This window comes from Pundamilia nyererei, unplaced genomic scaffold (genome assembly GCF_000239375.1).
Source record: "Pundamilia nyererei isolate P.nyererei 1_Seehausen unplaced genomic scaffold, PunNye1.0 scaffold00115, whole genome shotgun sequence".
In the NCBI taxonomy this organism is placed as follows: domain Eukaryota; kingdom Metazoa; phylum Chordata; class Actinopteri; order Cichliformes; family Cichlidae; genus Pundamilia; species Pundamilia nyererei.
The window spans coordinates 1752180-1772211 of record NW_005187516.1 but is presented as its reverse complement, the minus strand read 5'-3'; the positions used below and the strand labels follow the sequence as shown (position 1 = coordinate 1772211).

Below are 20032 nucleotides of genomic sequence, written 5' to 3'. Positions count from 1 at the left end.
ACCTTGATACACGTTCAAAGTCCAGATAAAAGTAAGACAATTTAGGATGCAGTCCATGCCAACATCCTTCTTTCCTTATATCATTTTATGATATATGAATCAATCCAGTAATAAAAAAGCAGGTAGACTTGGAATAAAAATTAATGTACCTATGTAGTTTAAAAAATATTGAAATATAGTATTAGTAAATATATGCATCTGCAGTTATGTAGCATACTGTAGGCGACTACTTAATAAGGCTAAAAGTAGTAACAAATATGCTCATCAGAATATTTACAAGACAATCAAGAATCCTTCTGAAAAGGGAAAAACTTTCAAATCTCGCATCGTATGAAGATGATCATACCTCATGGACTAAAATGATTAGTTTAACTACAGATTCAAGAGACATTAGAAATAGTAAAAAAGTAATAGTAGAATCATATGAATAAAGTTTACTCTATAATACAATCTCAAATGAACAACATCACACAACATTATTATAACCAGTTATTATTTATTTAACATTAAATAAGCCAAAATGCAGTGTGTGGAAACACTAAGCACACCCTTACTGCTTTTATAGGAATTAAGAGGGTAAGTAGCAGCTAAGTGCTGCTAATAAAATGTACTTGATTCCTCAGAAAGTGCTGGCACCTCTGTAGAAAACACCTCATACCAACTGTGATGCACGGTGGAGGAGGGGTGATGATTTGGGCTTTACATCATGAGCTCATCTGTATACCAAAGTATTCTAGAGTCAGATGTGTGGCCTTATGTCCGACATCTAAAGCTTAGCCAAAACTGGGTCACGCAGCAGGACAATGATCCCAAGTATAGCAACAAATCTACCACAGAACCACTGAAGAAAGAAAAGAATTAAGGTGTAGCAATGGCCCAGTCGAAGTGCAGACCTCAGCCTGATTGAAATGTTGTGGCGGGACTCTGAGGTGTGCATAAATGACTGCTTGAAAACTTTACTGAGCTGAAGTAATGCTTTAAAAAAAGAGTGAAGCAAAGTTCCTCTACAGTGATGTGAAAAACTGATAAAATAATATGGAATACGATTACTTTGGGTTATTAAGTTATTGGTAGTGTTGTTATACAAGTTACTGAATCACAGGCTGTCATAGTTTTTCATGCACTGCTTCTGCATTTAGCTTTTTGTTAAATAATAATAGTAATAATAATGACACAGTATAATATGTCATTATTACCTAACCATACTGACCTAACTTTAAGACCTAGCAAGGACTGAATGTCTCGATCAGTAAAGAATAGTTTATCAGTTAGTTTTTTCCCTCCCTTAACAACAATCTGGTCTATTTTAGGCCACAGGCTTATTATAATGTTCTGGTTTGTTGCATAAAACACTACAAAGCATGTGAAGATTAACAGTTTGTTAACATGAATTTCACATATCCTAAACGTATTAATGAAAATGGAAAATACTTCCATGCACAAGGGTTCCTGTTTGTGAAAAGGGAGCTGCGTTTTAATGCAAGTGCACATATTTCTTGGTGAAAAGTGGGTTTTTAAAAATGTTTTATTTTGAAACTGATGGGAATGTGCGCTAAAAAAAAGCTGTGTTTTAAAATGCAAGACATAAGAAGCAGCAGGGAAATGTAATCAGTGTTTTGTGAATTGCAAAATTTACTGTTAAATGTTAATCATTGTAGGAATAGGACACAGTTGGACGTCATAGTTTAATGCCATGACAGTTACATGAATGTCAGAGGAAGTCGTGGACATGCAACCGTTTCTTCAGAAAACAGAATTTTACTGCATTTAAGGCGATAACAATGGAAATATTACAGTTTGAATGCTTGTTCCTTAGAAAGAATTGTAAATGCTAAAATCTAAATGTACAAATTGATGAGTTTGTATTTTTAAGGATACAAATACATTCCTATAGAGACATTGGGCAGGAGTACATATAATCCACAAAGGTTAAGTCTATACTTCCGCCAGTGAAACCTTAAGAAAATATGCTCTTCCTGTGATTAAGGGGGGCCTGCCTTGCCTTTTCATACATGCTGACGTAGGATCTGAGGAGGTCTTCGATCGTGTGGGCCTGAAAAAGAAAATAATGATTCTTTTTGTGCAAATCTTTCACGTCATATTTTATTCTCCTTAACATTTATTGGCATTCATTCTAAAGGAAATTCTGTGTTTTGTCATGCATCAAAATACATTCAAAGCCCGTCACTCACATTTGGGGTTTCACAGACAAAGGTGATGCCCCTGAACATGGTGCCGATGGTCATCTGGAAGGAGTTGCCTTTGCTGAAATATTCTGTGATGCGGCTGAACTCGTGCATTATCATTGTGTCCTAAAAGAGTTTCAAGTAATTGCAATGTTATTTGCAAATAAGCACAAATGACCTTAGGCTACTGTAAAAATATAAATATATTGTGCTTTTTATTGAACATACCTTTGTTTCTGGGTCTACTAAGCGAACCCCTTGCTTATTGATGCCGATCAGAAGTATAGCTGGGTAGCTAGATTCACATGTTTGCTGCAAATGAAACAACGTAACATCAGTTTCCTCAAATTCTTGCGGGCCAGTGTGTCTGTCACTTACTCCAGCTAACTCACTTTAACTTCAAAGAAGGTACAGCCAAAGGTTGGCCAACTTGAAATGATTTTTAGGAAGTCGATTTTGGCTTCGTCCACTGTGATGCCACTCTGCTGCTTGTATGAGGAGATGATGTGCTGCAAGAAAAACAATGAAGCATAAAATAGCCTTACACCGGAGCTCCAATCCCATCTTCTGAGACATGAAATAGACCATTTGGGGGGTGCTTCTGTACAATTTGTTCTTTACCTTCTTCCATTCATCAGGGGACATGATCTTTTGCTGGTCAGCAGGAACCAGGTCCTTCAACATTTTGGGGATCATGACGAACTGTGACATGTCTGATTCTACTTTGACTCTGAATAGGAGCCCACCCAGAGTAATCATGTCTTCTTTGGTGCAGTCGTGGTATCCCCGCAGGTACTTCGATCGTTCCTGCAAAGAAGCAAATTCGAGGTAAGATATCGTGACAATTATTCATCTTAAACATGAAAAGAATCTCAGTGAATAAAGAGAGTGGTTGTAATATAGATACCTGTGGGAAATGGAAAGTGAGATCTGCTTTCACATCTTTCCCCGGGTTCACATTGAACCAGAGCTTCCTCTTAAAGAGCACCAAGGAAGGTAAATTGGTCTGAGTGACTAAAAAAAGTGAGATTTACACTGATTAGATCTGTCAAGGCAAAGACATGCATAAAAAAAAAGTGACCGCAGTTGGTTTACTCCATTACCTTCTTTCCCCTTTTTTCTTTTTTTGGGGACGTCTGAGGTTATCTTTAGACTGTCAAAGAAATATTTATCCTCCTCCATGCTCACCGTCTAAGAATTGAAACCAAAAAAGCTTCGTCACATAAAGGAAAAAGATGTATTTGTTACATATGGACTGTATTGTGATATTGTGCATAGCATTTTTGTCTTTTCTATCAGATCACTGTGCAAGCTAATGTCTGATCGAAAACACTGAACTGATAGTGTTAGGTCACACCACCTTGGTTAGTGTTTTCAGGTACAGGCCGTATCCTTCAGGTGAGTACAGAATGAGCTGAGAGGCGATGCTGATGCACATGTCTCCAATTGTGGTTGTTGATGTCACCTCGACTATCTGCGCCACAGCAAGGACAAGAAATCATGATAACATTAAATCGACATTTAATGGCAAAACTGATTCTTAATCTCTCTCTTATGGTTAATACAACTCCAATGCCAAGAAACCTGTGACACTATGTTAAATGTGTCACAGCATTGATGAGCCAAATGTTTTTAATTTGGAAAGGTCTGGACATCAGGTAGTTCAGCACCTGGACTCCTCTACTACTAAGCAATCCTGTTGTAAAAGCTTCAGTATGCAATTTTACATTGTCTTGCCGAAATATGCACAGACTTCCTTGGACGACACGTCATCTGGATGGGAGCATATGTTGCTCTAAAACCTGCATTGGTCGTTTCTTTTCAGATATGCAAGCTGCCAATTCCCTGTGGCATCAGAGATCCAGGCTTTTTTTTTTTTGCCTTAGTCCATTTTAAGAGAGCTTTATCCCAAAGAAAAAGAAGGCAGCATATCTGGAACATGGGATATTTGGTCTTCCCAGTTTTACATTCAGGAATAATATTCTGAAAATTTCCCACAATTTGCAAATGCAATGTTTTGCAGATGGTGAACCTCTCAGCTTTACTTCTGAGAAGCTCCGCCCCTCTAAGATGTTCTTTTTATACCCAGTCATGTTATTGATCTATTGCCACATAACCTAAACAGTGCAATAATATTCCTGCAAAGGTTTCTTTTTAGGTTTTCTAGCCTTTGCCAATTTTTTTGAGCTATGTTGCTTTGATCCAAATCAAAATGACTGAATATATTTCATCAAATAGCAAAATTTAACCCTTTCATGCAGAATTATGACAACCTCGATCAGGATTTTTTATTCATCTTTAGGCTTGAAAAGATGAATAACAATGCTTAAGAAAAAATCATGATCAAGGTTGTCATAATTCATGCATGAAAGGGTTAAATAACAATAATTACAATGAAACACATCATACATCTATAGTAATATTAAATGACCAGTGGGTGGCAGGGTATGGACACATCAGTGTCCGATGTAGTGGTTTATGTGCAAGTATATCATCAACACTGACACAAACTCAAGAAAACAGCATTTGGATAGCTGTCCACTGTAGTGACCACTATGCGTCAAAGGGGTAAACATTCAAGTTTAAACATTCAACATGATTTCATGTTCTATTGTGAATAAAATAGGGATTTATGAGTTGTGCAAATGATTGCATTTTTTAAAATTATCATTAAATCCAAAAATCGATCGAATGCAGGTTCTTACATCAGTTGTATCATCTGGGAAGTGGACTTTCTGGAAGATCTTAGGGCTGTTCTGTTGGATAGCGTCCACTTCTACGAAATGGGGAGGAAGATTCCTGGGCTTCTTACTGAGTATACAAAACAAATGAAGTTACACACACAAAAATATATTTATGTGGAATTTCAGATCACTAAGTTACCATACCGGTGTTATCGTGTGGATATGTTTTTAAAAAAAAAAATTAAACTCAGTAAACTCAGCTGATAAACTTTTTTGTGGTTTCTAAAGTGTGCGTCTGACAAATCAGTGCACTGTGGTAATTTTGGGGGCCAGCATTTACCAGAGAGTAGATTCTGTCAGTTAGATTTTCATCACAATTTAATACCAGTTTTAAAGCAATGCTATTTCTAAAATACGGACAACCACATTTTGAAGTATCAAAATAATCAGTAATTCTAATCTTCTCAGGATTTTTGTTTCTAAATAGTGTTCGTATCGCCAGGCTGACCTGCAGATCTCCTGCAGCCTCTCCAGGCAAAGAGCAGCCAGTGGGTATCTGGGCCGCGACTCCAGGAAGCACTGTGTGTGTTTCAATAAATCCCAGCTGGGTGGGAACAAGCCTGAACACAGCCACATCAGCTGCCACCCACGCTCCATACTCAAACTGAAGTGAGGGGAAGAAAGAGAAAACGATATGATGGAAATGGATTTTTTGTGATTATTGTTTTGGTGTCTTTCCGACACAGTGAAGCACACTGGAGAACCTGTTGCTGTTGGCGGTCATCTGTCTCATGATCTGGCAGTAAATTTCATCGCGCAGTTCTTCATGCTTTGTGGCTGGACCAAAGATCTGGTCGGTCAACTCTACGGGACTGCGGACATGTTTGATGGGGTAGTCGCCCATGTACTTCAGGATGGGTAGAGGCTAACGTTAAGGACTCACTCAAACGACATTAAAATTAGACATGGCTCTTTCCTCTTTAGATTACAGACAAACTGCTGAAGAATTTGATACCATACTTTCAAATATCTGCCTATGTGAACCAACAGTATGGATGCTAGTTAAACTGTGGTTTAGTCATAAGAAAACATCTCAGCAATCCATAAATGCAGGTACCAGTTCATGTGTTTTTTAAAAGGATATCAGTGAAGGCACTGCAGGCCAGGTTGCTGAGCTCAGAGTTGTTGACCAGCACCTTCAGGAGTGGTTGCTTGAGAGGCTCTCTGGAAATGACCCACAGTTTCTCTCTGTTGCCTCCTTTGTATCCTTGCCGACCGCCACTCACAGATCTGCGAGGGACAAAGAGCTTAAATATCATCTGCACGAGTGCTGTTCGATTTGCCAAATGAAGAGTCAAACATGAATGCCACATTTTTGAGAAGTGGCGTTTAGCTAAAAATACAAGAGCCTCAGTATTACCTGAAATTCTCAAGGGCAAACTCTTTCAAAGAGACAGGGGCCACTGTTTCTTCTCCTTGAACGGGGTTAAGAACTAGTGAAGCTCTCCTCTTATCCTGCTTTGGATTGAGTTGTTCCTGAAGGGTCAGAAGCAATTTGCCAGATAAACTACAAGAGGGCGTTATGTGATGTGAACTAACAGAACTTGTGCATCTCTCACTGCATAGACTTAGAAGCGCACGATGAAAAATCTTCATGTCTGTAAAGATTTTCTGTTCTTTAGTAAAGTCTTTACCATTAAAACACCATTAAAAAATGAAATCAGTGATTTGCCTATACCTGAGCTCTGATAAACTAGTCATAACTACTCAACATGTAAGGTAAAGTCAACTTTACCAGCATTTCACTAGTGGGCTCGGTAAGAGTTGGCAGGAACAGCAATATTTTCTTATAGACTGCACCAGAGCTGCCAGTGCGCTTGTTGGTGGCGATGAAACAGCTCTCATTAGGGGCACTTTTTTCTTTGTCTACTTGCAGGAGGTCACCTCGCTTACAAACCAGAAACAGCGGGTCATCTGCAGAAGCGTACAGAGACAGACAGACGTGAGTGTTTTGGTGTGCGTGACTGTATTTATGGATACTGAACATGCTGTAGACTCTTACCTGATTTGCTAGAGTCCTGCTGAGCGGTTGCAAACACTGAGCGCTGTCTCAGCCCTTCCACATTGTTCTCTATCAGTGTTACAATTTTCTCAGCTTCAGGAGACTTCAGGACATACTCTCCTGTGATCGTGATCAAGCTAATGGTCTGGGCACTGTCACTAAATGGGTCATAATCATCAGTGTCAGTTTTATTAGATTCTTTTAAAGGCACAATTTAAAAAGCTTTTTAAGAAAGTAAATAGAGCAAATTTACATACACACAGACATAAAAATGTGAGACCGTACCTTTTCTCCTGGACTTTCCTAACTGCTATGTAAGGAATTTCATGAAGTTGCCTATTTCTCTCGTCCATGAAGAAGATGCCAGTCCAGTTTATAGCCACAATAAATCTGCTTTTGGGCAAAGGTGGTCCTGTGGACAGATATGGTGTTGCAGATTTTAAGTAGTGAATTGGAATTCATAAATGCTAGTTAGCAGAAGTAAAGTTTGTAATACAAATGTGTAACACGGCAACATTCACTTGTAAAAGGATTGTATATCCCAGCCTCTGTGTGAAAAAAAGCTGTGCGCAGACTCACCTGACATCATTGTGACTTCAAAAAACTTTGAAAAGTGGATTGCCCACTTCTTGCGTGCGATGTCCACCAGTTCTCCTTTTACCTCATCCGAGTTTTGCCTCCCACTGACATAAGGACCCTACATGAGGTAACGACGATTGTGAGGGTGCCTCTATGAGGCGTTATGTTTTAAAACAATCCATGCTGACCATACATAAAATAGACTGATTTACCTCTTTGTGTGCTGAGCTGATGAACTGGGTCCATCTTGTTTTAGACTTGCTTTCAATAAGCTGGGTGGTGATGCACTCATTAACCACTTTGGTGACGTTCTCAACGCTATACTCGGAGCCAAACATGATGTAATAGTGCATTATTGCCAGCTGGATATAATCATCATCCTGAGTAGATAAAGTACAACTTTATTAGATACAGTTGACAAAATGTTTGGAGAACATCATGATAAAATTTATAGTAGAATAAAAAGTGGACAAATAAGAAATAGTTGACCTCACTAAGTAACTTATTTGAGCTGCAAAATATTTGAAAACTACAAAATGCCTGCTGATATACTGTTTAGCACCACAGTATAGTAAATTTTACATTTACAGTTATCTAGTTTCTTACTCTTAATTTGTTCATTTAAGAATCACAATTATTGCATTTACTCTAAAAACACAATGGATGAAAAAATAAATAAATAAAACTTTACTGATAGATTTTCTTGTTTTCCAAATCCTTCCTTGTTCTTTAGTGAGACACAGGCAATAGAAACTAGCCGTGAACAAACATCTACAAATTTCAGGCTAAGCTAGTAGGAAATGGTTGCCCGTCTGACAGCCACAAAGCAATGTAAGCAGTCAGCTATTAACATCGGCTTTCACTTTCCTAGTCGTTATATTTTTCCAACTCTTTGGCCGTTACATACATCCCACCATGTATCCAAGCTAGTTGTTCACTTTCTTCTTCTGTCTGCCATTTGCTTAAACATTAGCTAAGCTAAAGCCAAGCTAAGATGTCTTATAAGGCTTACAGGAGCTGCAAGATTGAATGAGAGGTTTCTGTGGGTTTGTCACTTGTTCTATTGTTACAATATAAATCCTGATTAAAGAAGGATATTAAAATAATTATTCATGAGTTACTTCTCAGACTGCAGCAGTTTTACTGGCTTTAACTGTTTTACGTGATAAGGCAGCTAGCTTATCACTGGAAGAGACTGCAGTCCTTTACAAAACCTTGCCATGAAAATGAAGGCATTTTTATTTTATTTTGAAAGGGGAGTGCCTTGGAGGCTTTTTTATATTTAAGGTCTTTTAAGCGTTGGCCCAGCAACAATTAGTGCCCCTTTTGTGCTTTATTTTGTACATAAGATTAAAATACACCAGAAAAGTAGATGTGCATACTGCGATTTTGGAACTTAATAGCCTGAGTGTCATGAGGGGTGACTGTAAATAAAATGTATTATTATTATTATTATTATTATTATTATTATTATTGTTATTATTACACACTGTTTTCTGTAATATTTCAGGAAAAAAGAAAAAGCCTTACCTTATCAGCAACGTACTCTCCTGCCTTGATTCCTTTGATGATCTGCCTGTAGATAAGATCTGTGCTGACTTCATCTAGTTTACTTTCGTGCCAGGGTGTGAACAGTTCCTTGCGGAGGGACAGCGACCATGGGGTATCCTTCTCCAGTCTGCCTTGCCTCCTCATCTCTTCCTCACACTGAGATATTGCATCTAGAACGTGTGCCCCAGAGTTCCCCAGAGACCACATCTGGTGACGAGAAGTCAGCAGAGTTTGAATGAGTGTGGCAAACTGCAAATCTTTCTGCACTGGACTAGTCTGAACCTACAGTCAGAAGATACAGAGTACCCAAGCCTTGATGTAGAATCAGAAGCTTTCACTGACCTTGTCATAGAGCCTAATGTACAGGGAGAATCCGTAGGTGTCTTTGAGACCGATGTCATTGGCCACATCTTGGCAGACTTCCTCAGATGTGGAGGACGAGTTCAGTTGTATTTCAATATTTCGACCATCCTGTATTGCCACAGTCGTATCAATGGGTTTCCTGGTCCTGGCAGCCTTTCAGTGCAGGGTAAGAAAGAAGAAAAAAATCAGTTGTTTCCAACCACAATTCAAATTTTGCTGCTGCTGGCCAAAAGTTAAAACTAAATAAACAGTGACCTCAGCACCATATTGGAGCACCTTCTGCTTTTTACCTGTAGCTCTATCCAGCAGGGCAACTCTTTTCTTGGTCCATTGGCTACGATACGTTTCAGGCGCTCAGTGCAATACCCCCTGTAGTCATATGGCCCTCTGCGCAGAAAGTTCTCTAAATACTGTGAAGCACAGAACAGGACACAGTAAGCAACACGATAATACCTCGGCTAAATTCAACTAAAGTGGCATGACAAGGATTAACATGAAGTTTGAGGCAGGATTAATAAAATGACTTCATGTAGACTGACCTTCCTAAAGAGGTCTGTTGGAGGGAAAATCCCCAGACAGATGGAGAGAAGAATCCACCCTTGCATACGATTCCTCCTGTCATTGTTTTTCAACAGCTGTTTACAGATCTGACAATAGATCTCATCCCTGCACAGAGAGAGAACCAAAAAAATGGAAAAAGTAGGTAACATCTTAAAATACAGCCCATAACCACAGTTCCCTGTAATTAAATGGAATTGTAGTTATTATAATCGAAATGACAATGTAATCATATTTATCTACAAATACTTACATTTAAGTACTGCATATGTAATTTTAATTGATGTCTAAGTAATTTTAGGCAGCCTGTGTAAATCCCAGAAAGTTGACTCGTTTTCAGTGGGAGAAACCTTTCATCACACATCCAAGTAAATACGGCCCACAGCCCAAAAACTATAGCCCGTCTAGTAAGATGAGAAAATTATTGTTTTTCTGCCAAATTAGCATACAATTTCACACTACTTAAAATTACTTACACACATTTACCTACAGTTATTTACAGATATATCATATTGTTCATTCTTCAAAATACTTGTAAGGCAGCATTTACCATATGCCGTGTTTTGACAGAGCATAGCCGATGATGATGTGAATTTTTTCCAAGTCTGAAAGTGGCCTTTGCAGCGTGGTACCCTCTCCAATCATAACATCCTCTTCTCCTGTCAAGTTTTCTGGCTGGTTACAATGACAATAATACAAATAATAGTGATAATAATAACAATTGCCACAGAGTGTGTGTTATGAACCAGTGACAGAAAAAAAAGACAGAATGAAGAGTATTATAATCACCTCCTCGGGGATAGAAGAGGCTCTTCTGTCAAACTTTTTCTTGTTCTTCCTCAGTATTTTCTGTCCGAGAATGACATCATTACTAGAGGTTAAATAGTTAGATTGTTGTTTTTTTTCAGTGTAATAATAAGATATATGTAATAGTTTACCTGGTCCAGTCCCACCAAGTTGCTCAGCCTCCTGCCCTGCCTGCTGGGTAGAGCCTGGGGCGTGTTGCTTGATGCCACTGATATGGCATCTGAGGATTTGGGTTCTGGTATATCCCCCATGAAGCGCAAAATGATCCACCATATAGTCAGACATGCCTGGAGGTGAGGAGAGGAATGAGAAACTGTTTGTGAGGAGAGAAATCTCTTGGGTTAATAGTGATACGGCTGTGACTCGTTCCCGTCTGACTTCTCACCAGTGTGTCACCCTCATCGTCGTGATGCAGAAGAGACTTCTTGAGTCGGTAGGGTATGTGCGTGTGGCTGGCGCTGTCCTGGAAGTAACGCTGGCTGAACCTGTAGAATGAAAACTCATCACCGTCGTCCTCAAAGTCATCGGTCTCCTCCTCCTTATCTTCATCCACCGAAGGGGTCGGGGATATCGAGTTTGATGGTGGGGTGACTATCAACTCTGGCTCCAAGAGCTCAGAGATTATCTTTACAGGCTCTGGACTGCTGTGACTCGTCTTTGGAGGGAAAAGAGAATTTATACCAGATCTTAAACGCACACACTCAATGAAGAAAAAACTAGGACATGTTAACATGACAGAATTAGAATCAGCTAACCTCAGATTCTGAAGTTTCTTCGTCTGCTACATTGACTGAAGGCGTGACGGGAAGATCTTCGTCGTCTGAATCGTGCTCTGACTCTGACTTGGTTTCATTGTCCAGTATCTGTGAGACCTCCTCCAGCTGTTTTAAAACTAAAGCCTTCGAGACAAAAGAGACAAAAAAGGTTTGAAAGTAGGCTCCTTTTCAGAGTGCAACTTGTGCAACTTTACCTTCCAAGATGCTGAGCACTCACCGTGTTCATCATGGACTCAACTTCCCTTCTGGCCAGCACTCCTCGCCTTTGCGCCTGCAGCCGTGTGACTGCCTCTCTCTTTTTCTTCAAGTCCTTCCTCGCCACATAGCCTCGTACCTAAACCCGATCAATCAGTGCAATTTAAAGCAAATTATTTAAGAAATAACAAAAATATCAGTAATTAATTAAATACACAACAACCGATATGTAACGTAGATTTTGATAAGATTTGATAAAATATCCTAATTTCACTATAAAATGCTTAAAATTTGATCAAATACAGCAATATTTTCCAATATTCCAAACAATAAAAAACAACTACTTGTAACATATTGCACTAAACAGTTCCTACATGAGAGTACATGCCTGTGCTTGTATGACGACTGCTGCTTCTCGCTGCTTTTGGTACTTTGCCTGGAGTTTCCGGCTACGGATTAGTGCTGCCAGCCGCTCAAAGCCGCGCTGAACCTGGTCAGACCGAAAGAGGGAAGCAAACCTGAGGTGAGTCCTCCCTAAACATCAAGGCAGCTACAAGCTCTGACTTCTATAAAAAGTTATTGAACCTTTGTTTTCATGTAGGCTCTCCAGGACCGCTGTAGCACCACGGCTGCCGAACGCTTCCTCAGAAAAGACTTTCTAAAAGAGATTTGAAGCAAAGAACTTAAGTTATTAAAAAGGTGTATTTTTAAGCCTTCATATGTGCAGTCCTTTCCTCTTATGTGTCCCCTCTGCACTGGATATGAATGTGTAGGATATCCTGCACCTGTCTCTCTGTCCAAGCATGACTCTCTGGATCACCAAAGCTACCCTGCTGAGCTCTTGTTCCCGCCGCTTTTCAAGAATAGAATCGTGAACATCCTGAAATAAAGAGAATTTCTTTTAAAAGACTTTCTGATATTGAAGAAAACTTCAATTGTTAATCATATTTCAAAAATGAATCCACATTAATGTGAATCCACATTAATGTAGATTCATTTTCTGCAATCATTCAAGAGAGATGTAATGTCTCTTTGATTTAGTGTTTCACTATGTCATGGCCACAATCATCTAAGGGGCGATCGTGGCTCAAGAGTTTGCAGTTTGTCTTGTAATCGGAAGGTTGCCGGTTCGAGTCCCGGCTCGGACAGTCTTGGTCGTTGTGTCCTTGGGTAAGACACTTCACCCATTGCCTACTGGTGGTGGTCAGAGGACCCGGTGGCGCCAGTGTCCGGCAGCCTCGCCTCTGTCAGTGCACCCCAGGCTACATTGTAGCTGTGGTTTCAATGTAGCTTGCCATCACCAGTATGTGGATGACTGAATGTGTAAAGCACTTTGGGGTCCTTAGGGACTAGTAAAGTGCTTTACAAATACAGGCCATTTACCATCTTGTGCCTTGAGAAAAAGCTACAATACAACATGGTTAGAAGTTTTCGGCACCTTTAGGAAAACTTTGGTATTGCCTATTTTCCATTCGCCTTCCCTTTCGATCACCGCCTCACAGATGGCTTTACAACAGGCCGCAGCAGACTCCTGGAGAGACCGTAAAGAATATATCAGTTAAGAACTGATGAGAGAACCCAATAAAAGACTCATTTTCACATCTTGGGTTCCAAAAACAGGATGCATCATGACTTAACGGTATTGGGGTTGCAGACGGTTGTCTTCAGGAGCACCCTGTAGCGCTTTAAGAAGTCGTCGAACGTGTGTCGAATGGGAAATCCCAGCTTCCGAATACGGATGGTGTCGATCATGCCGGAGTATCTCAGCTGACGCATACACAGCTCTCTGTCAAACACCTAGAAGAGAACAAATTAAAGTGGTGATGAATATTCTCTTAACACAACAACTATCCAACCTTTTTATTTTTCAGGCTGGACTATGGGGTGATTTCCACATCTACAGTAAATGTCAGCAGTTCATTACTCTAAGCTTGATTTGAGTGTGTACCCAATCAAATGATCATCCAAGCCGAATTTGGCACATGTGAATATATCCGTGTGCCTGATTTTGATTCTATCAAATTTCAAATCTACCCAATGTTTATTCTCACTTTTTTATTTTTTACAACAGCTATTAACCTCAGAGAGGCTGGAAGAAAAGTAAAATACCTCTGAGGTATTCCATCTCAAAAATGTTTTCAAATTTTATTTTAACATTTTTTATGGTCCCGAGTTTGAACATATATAATGATTGCTGTGAAATTTTTTGCTCAAATACTTTTCAAGATCTATTTTTTTGAAAAATGGCCCGTCGACCCACCGGATATTTTTTCACACTTTGAAATATGTGGAAATTTTTGAACATGAATATCTAAAAATCTATTGAAGATAAAACCCTTGAAAATTCAGTGCTTTTTTCATAGCAATCCTTACATATGCTCAAACGTTGGCTCATTAGATTTTTAGGTAAATTAGGGAAGGTCAAGCAGAAAATGTACAAAGCATTTGCTGATTTGAGACTTAATGACCCATTTGAATTTGAAGTGGTCCTGTGTGGACCACGATCACCAAGTAAGTGCCAGTCCTGCCAGCAGGTGCTTGGATTTCACAGGAGAACTGTGACACGTGGCACTGTGGACTAACAACGCTTTGCTACAATATTGGTCAGGGAGTTCAGAATGTGTGAACTTTTCATGACTTCTAGTCTAAATCCAAAGGGTGAGAAAAGCTCAACAGATGCTAGCGCAGCATTGTACTTTACTCTCTGTGATATCAGGTGATATTTAACAGGAAATTGGCTCCGTTGGTTTATGGCACAAAACAGAATGAGCTCTATTGCAAATGGTGGCAGTAAACATAAAAAAACAAAACAAAACAAAAAACACAGCAACATCCTTATTATTTCGGGAAATGACAGGATTTAAAGGAAATGTCTTAATTTCAGCAAACATTAGTTTGCTGAAATACACTAGTTTATCACAAGCTTCCCCCTCATTTCCCTTTCTTAGCATACATGATTGCTCAGTTTACACAGCAACTGTATGGTGTTGCCATGGCGGCAGAAGCAGTTGCTCATTCACCTCAGATTGCTTGCCATTGTTGGGTTTGAAACAGCGGATGAAGAAAGGCTGGCAGGCAGACAGAGCCTTCATTAGGGAGTCCAGAGACTGCCGGAATTGGCCGCTCAGTGTCGGCACTTGTTTGCGAGTGTCAGCCAATCCCTGTGAGGATGACATGTGACAGAAGGAAAAACTCAAAAATGAAGTCATTGATACACCTGATCAAATAAACATTGGCAGCGTTATGAAACTAAATGACACAGGAACATTTATTGCAGTTTGCCCAAGGATCAGACATGACTTTATCCTTTCATACCCGCAGAGAGTTGCTTGGGGTCATGATGAACTTTTTATTTTTAACAGCCTTAATCCCATTGGTTGACAGTTCAGACTCAAATATGTCACGCAGTAGCTTATTGGCAGACATGTCGAGCATCTTAATGATGTCCGAACTGACAGCATCCCTGTTCTTTTCCAAGAAACCTGAGGAAGGAGAAAAAAGGCAACAACAAAGTATTACTGCGCTCATGAGCACCTTGCGTTGGCTGAGGTTTTAATATTTGCTGTTTGCTTGCCTACCATTGGAGTCGTACTGAACCAGGCCAGCGAAGTGACAAATCCCAAAGTTTGTGTCACGTTCACTCCTGGAGGCGATGTAGTTCTTGTGTCCTTTGTGGTGCTGGTTCAACTTCTCTAGCATCGTCGCGTCTGTACCCTAAGGCCAACCAAGTGATTCTTTTGAATAAAAAAGCTTCTGCAGCAGGGCAGAACCTTAAATAAGAAACCTCAGCAGAAGCATACCTTTGGAAAGTGGCTCTCTTCATCAACAAGAGCCAGCACATTACATTGTATTCCAGCTAGAAGGTCGAGAATCTTCTGATTGTCGCTAAAGTTGATGTTATCCCACATGACGCCCTGCTTCATGTACTCCTTCTGCTCGAGCTTGAAGATGTGGGCCACGAAGAACTGCTGCAGCTTCTCGTTGGCAAAGTTAATGCAAAGCTGCTCAAAACTGTAAAATAAACGATGGCTTGTAAATAATGATAACTGTGAAAATTAGATGTCTTAGTACAGCGGTCTCCAACCTTTTTTGCGCCACGGACCGGTTTATGCCCGACAATATTTTCATGGACCGGCCTTTAAGGTACCGAAAAAAAGAAAATTTATTCATAACACACGTGAAAAGACCCAGGAAAACCGAGTAAACGCTAAAAACGATAACAAAATAACGCTGAAAACCGATAAAAAAAATCCTGAAAACTATACATTTCACACCTGAGCCTCAACTCTCGCGGCCCGGTACCAAACGACTCACAGACCGGTACCGGTCCGAGGCCCGGGGGTTGGGGACCGCTGCCTTAGTGTACCACGAAATGCCAGCTCTGTCTGATCGTCTAATGTTTCATAAATATGTCAGGGCGGCAGTGCTGTGGCTGTGAAAGCTTAAAGATATCTGAGAAATACGTTTGACTCAACTAATCGAATGGGTAAAAATGAAGATACTGGTAATGTACAATCACAGGCCACTTTATTATGTACTTTATTAGGTTCAGCTGCTTGTTTCCTTAAATATCTAATCTATGCTGCTTTGCATCAACAGTTCAGGCTAAGGTTATTGTAGCTGAACAATGCTAAAGTGAAAAAGAGTGCTAGACTTTTTAGTTAACTAAATTAAAAAGATAAACTAGAGTTTAGAAAAAATCAAACTGAAATGATTTTGTGAAAATAAAAAATATATTCTTGTTATCACAACTTGTCTATTAAGGCTTTGACAAAAATGTTTATTGAGACTTTGGAAGTTTATGAGCCTGTGAGTCACCTGCTATCAATTTTTTTTTGTTTCTTAAATTGCGATGTCAGTACTGATTTTGTAAAACCTTGCTTTTGGCATACGCCCTAACTACAATAATAGCTATAAAGAGTAAAACCAACACTGAAACGAATAAAAATTTATAACAACAATAAAAACTAAACTAACATAAACTAAACTTAATTCAAGATGAAAAGTCAAAATGAAAAAAATATCTGATGAAGTACAAAACAGGAATAACAGAAAAAAACCCTCCTGACCTGTTAGTGTTGAAGTTCTCGAAGCCAAAGATGTCAAGCAGGCCGACGGACAGGTAGGCTGATTTGGAGTTGCTGGTCAGCTTCTTGTAGATGACACTGTTGATTTTCTTAACAATCCATATGAACAGCTTATTGTAGATCGCCTGAGAGAACAGAAACCCAGCAGAGTTACATTTTGGTGGAGTTCTGAAACACGCAAACTGTTTATTCTTTTCTATATTTAATTGTTTCTTTTGAGCTCTGCACCTGACCCACATGTTGGTGACGATGCGTGTGGATTTTTACACGTCTTGTACCTTACAATCATAAGAAATCAGTCAATCTACACTGAAGCTCATCAAGGAAAAGTAAGACGAGAGTTTTCTAAAACATGCCGAGTAACTGTAGCAACGCTGTAAGCACCAGTCAAAGGTTGGAAACCATCTCCTGCTCTATCACAGTGAAACTGGAACGCTTCCTCATAAAGTACAGCGTGCAGCATTTACAGGGCCCAGGTTTCTTTCATCCTAAGCCAGGAACCAATAAGGAAGCAGTGATTTAAAATTGCTGGCTCTCCCTCATTACCTTCACAAAGGCGTCTCTGCAGTCAGCTGCCTGTTCACAGCTCAGAGGTTTAGTCACCATTTCGCGGTTGGTCTTAAAGGATCGATGAGTCAGATTGGTCGCCAGGGTGGGCTTCTCCACCTTTAAGCACAAGAAACATAGAAAAAACCTTTACTAGTGCTATTTAATAGCAAAGTAGCTCTTACCTGCTAATAGAGAAGGAGACCCACCTCCAGTAGTGATGCCGCCACATTGAAATGTTCCGATTTGCTGACTTCACTGGTTTCCAGGTTATTTTGAGTGTTGGCTGATGGAAACACAAATTCACACATAAGACACAAACAGCACAATAACAGCTGTAAGGAGTAATCCTGTGAAATGAGGTCAGTGTGAGTTTTAAAAGATATTACAACCAGTCAGGAGATTTAACCAAACCACTTCCTACTACACAAGTACAAGTCACAAATGTATCTAGCTTGGAACATAAAATAATGCTAATGCACAAATCCTACAGATGCATCTAGGGACCAAAAGCTGATGGTGAAATTAATATTCTTTTGGTTCTCTGGTGTCAGTGAAACAAAGAAACTTTCATTCATCCCAAAACAGCTGTTCCAAAGTTCTAACCATCCATTCGCTTCCGCTTATCCTTTCAGGGTCGCTGGAGCCTATCCCAGCTGTCATAGGCCAAGAGGCGGGGTACACCCCGGACAGGTCGCCAGTCTGTCGCAGGGCTAACACACAGGGACAGACAACCATTTGCACTCACATTCACACCTAGTGGTAATTTGGATTATCCAATTAACCTATCCCCACAAGCTGCATGTCTTTGGACGGTGGGAGGAAGCCGGAGTACCCGGGGAGAATCAACGCAAACACATGCAAACTCCACACAGAAAGACCCCGGCCTGATGGTGGAATTGAACTCAGGACCTTCTTGCTGTGCGGCAACAGTGCGAACCACCGTGCTGCCAAAGTTATATGTAAAAATGACCCCATCTCTCAACTTTGTTTGGGAAACGGTGACATGAGCCACACCAATAAACCAATAAATCAACTTCTCCATTTAAAAAAAAAAAAAATTTTCATTGACAAATTCAAAGTGTAGAAATGATTTAGTCTTATGTAATTCAGGTGCTCACTGCTATTCAGTTTCACTGTTGTATAACTAGCTGCCTGTTTATGGAACAATAAATCCGTTCACTCATTTAATAATAGATCTGAACAGACTGCAATCTGCCATAGGTATCATCAGGCCTACTGATGCTCTTATTTATTATATGCTTGTTTTTTGGCACTGAATCAAAATCTAGCATTGATAAAATTAGGAATGGAGATATGTTTGATTAAACGTTAGGCAACACTTGAATAGCTGTTCTGCTGAAATCTGATAGGGAAATGATTTTAAAGATAAACTAAGCTCCATTATGTGCAGGCTAAATCTTTACATAGTTTCTAACTCTGTATCCTCACCCTCAAAGCAGACGTTTCCCAGGTGTAGTATGGCCGCCAGGAGCTTGAAGATTTCATGACAGTCTTTTCCTGAGAAATTCAGCGTTTTTAGGGCGGAATTAATACGACTGTAGTCTTTGGCATCGTCTCGTCCTCCACAAGCAATGCAGTTGCCCTGAAGAGTGAGAGACAAGATTTAGAATAGCTAGGAGAAAGCAGGGGTGTCAAACATAAGGCCTCGGGGCCAGAACAGGCCTTGCAAAGACTCCAATCTGGCCCACAGGACAGCTTTGGAAAATGTGAAGGGGTGCGTAGATTTAAAACTTTTAATTGTATTTTCATAAGTTTTACAGCTTTGCCAATTAATAATTAACAATACTGCAATTTATACTACACACTAAAGTAAATGACTAATAGATTACATGACATACAATTTCTTATTTTTCTACTATCTAGTGTAGAAATGTCTGTTTTGTTTTGTTTTTTACAAAAAAGAAAAAGAAAACTTGCTGTGAATTAATAAAACCTTTAAAACTACAGGACAGTCTGGGCAATGAACTAGCAGAATTTTTTCCATAAATTACACGACATCACAATAACTTCACCAGCAATGCGGGCAGTCACAGCCTTCCTTATTGCAATACCTTGGTAAGGAATTTGTATTCCTTGGCATTCCCGAGGCTCAGGCGTTTTTTCTCCTCTGCTGAGATTCCTGCCAGCAGGCAGTAAAATATGTGGTAATTTCGCTCCTCCAGAGCCTGAGGTTGCAGAGGAGAAAATTAATCATTAGTGTTACAAAATGATAAGCTCACGCAAGTTTTTATGCGGGCTGGGTGGGAACATGTTTACTTTAGCTTCACTCCTCTTGTTGATGGTACTGATAGTGACAATGGCAACAGCAGCACACGAGATTAAGCCAACAACAGCACATCGACTGAAACAAACTCTTCAGACGTAGCGTGTTGTGTTTTTACTGGTTTACTGCACATTCCCGCCCCGTGGAGAGATAACAAAGGTTGTCTTGAACAGAGCTTACTCACCTGACGACAGACACGAGACTTTTCCAGAAGATACTGCTCCACGCGTGCACCCTCAATCACTCCATCCTTGTTGAAGAAGATTTCCAAATATTTCCCAAAGCGGCTGGAGTTGTCATTGCGGATTGTTTTAGCGTTTCCAAAAGCTGAAATGCAAAAAGAAAAAAAAA

The 20032-nt window shown here is 39.9% G+C and overlaps 1 protein-coding gene across 1 annotated transcript in view; it reads right to left on the bottom strand.

The window, feature by feature from the left end:
- Positions 1–1573: 1573 nt before the first annotated feature.
- The window catches only part of LOC102206875 (unconventional myosin-VIIa-like), a 20702-nt gene continuing 2243 nt past the window's right edge, over positions 1574–20032 (bottom strand). Inside the window, exons 4-46 of the mRNA XM_005742027.1 lie at positions 19866–20008; positions 19470–19583; positions 18847–19000; positions 17604–17680; positions 17395–17514; positions 16831–16973; positions 15562–15772; positions 15340–15475; positions 15077–15243; positions 14782–14922; positions 13400–13558; positions 13200–13292; positions 12547–12641; positions 12347–12419; positions 12150–12251; positions 11784–11900; positions 11546–11689; positions 11176–11445; positions 10922–11077; positions 10773–10832; positions 10534–10658; positions 9965–10091; positions 9716–9835; positions 9405–9578; positions 9042–9269; positions 7724–7891; positions 7512–7629; positions 7218–7344; positions 6933–7090; positions 6666–6844; positions 6291–6406; positions 6015–6160; positions 5635–5788; positions 5379–5534; positions 4892–4997; positions 3547–3660; positions 3290–3377; positions 3094–3200; positions 2808–2993; positions 2579–2695; positions 2415–2498; positions 2193–2312; positions 1574–2053 (exon numbers count right to left, since the gene is read on the bottom strand). Coding sequence (XP_005742084.1) covers positions 1958–2053; positions 2193–2312; positions 2415–2498; positions 2579–2695; positions 2808–2993; positions 3094–3200; positions 3290–3377; positions 3547–3660; positions 4892–4997; positions 5379–5534; positions 5635–5788; positions 6015–6160; positions 6291–6406; positions 6666–6844; positions 6933–7090; positions 7218–7344; positions 7512–7629; positions 7724–7891; positions 9042–9269; positions 9405–9578; positions 9716–9835; positions 9965–10091; positions 10534–10658; positions 10773–10832; positions 10922–11077; positions 11176–11445; positions 11546–11689; positions 11784–11900; positions 12150–12251; positions 12347–12419; positions 12547–12641; positions 13200–13292; positions 13400–13558; positions 14782–14922; positions 15077–15243; positions 15340–15475; positions 15562–15772; positions 16831–16973; positions 17395–17514; positions 17604–17680; positions 18847–19000; positions 19470–19583; positions 19866–20008 — 5789 coding nt within the window. The 3' untranslated portion in view covers positions 1574–1957. The remainder of the gene's footprint in view (positions 2054–2192; positions 2313–2414; positions 2499–2578; positions 2696–2807; positions 2994–3093; positions 3201–3289; positions 3378–3546; positions 3661–4891; positions 4998–5378; positions 5535–5634; positions 5789–6014; positions 6161–6290; positions 6407–6665; positions 6845–6932; positions 7091–7217; positions 7345–7511; positions 7630–7723; positions 7892–9041; positions 9270–9404; positions 9579–9715; positions 9836–9964; positions 10092–10533; positions 10659–10772; positions 10833–10921; positions 11078–11175; positions 11446–11545; positions 11690–11783; positions 11901–12149; positions 12252–12346; positions 12420–12546; positions 12642–13199; positions 13293–13399; positions 13559–14781; positions 14923–15076; positions 15244–15339; positions 15476–15561; positions 15773–16830; positions 16974–17394; positions 17515–17603; positions 17681–18846; positions 19001–19469; positions 19584–19865; positions 20009–20032) is intronic.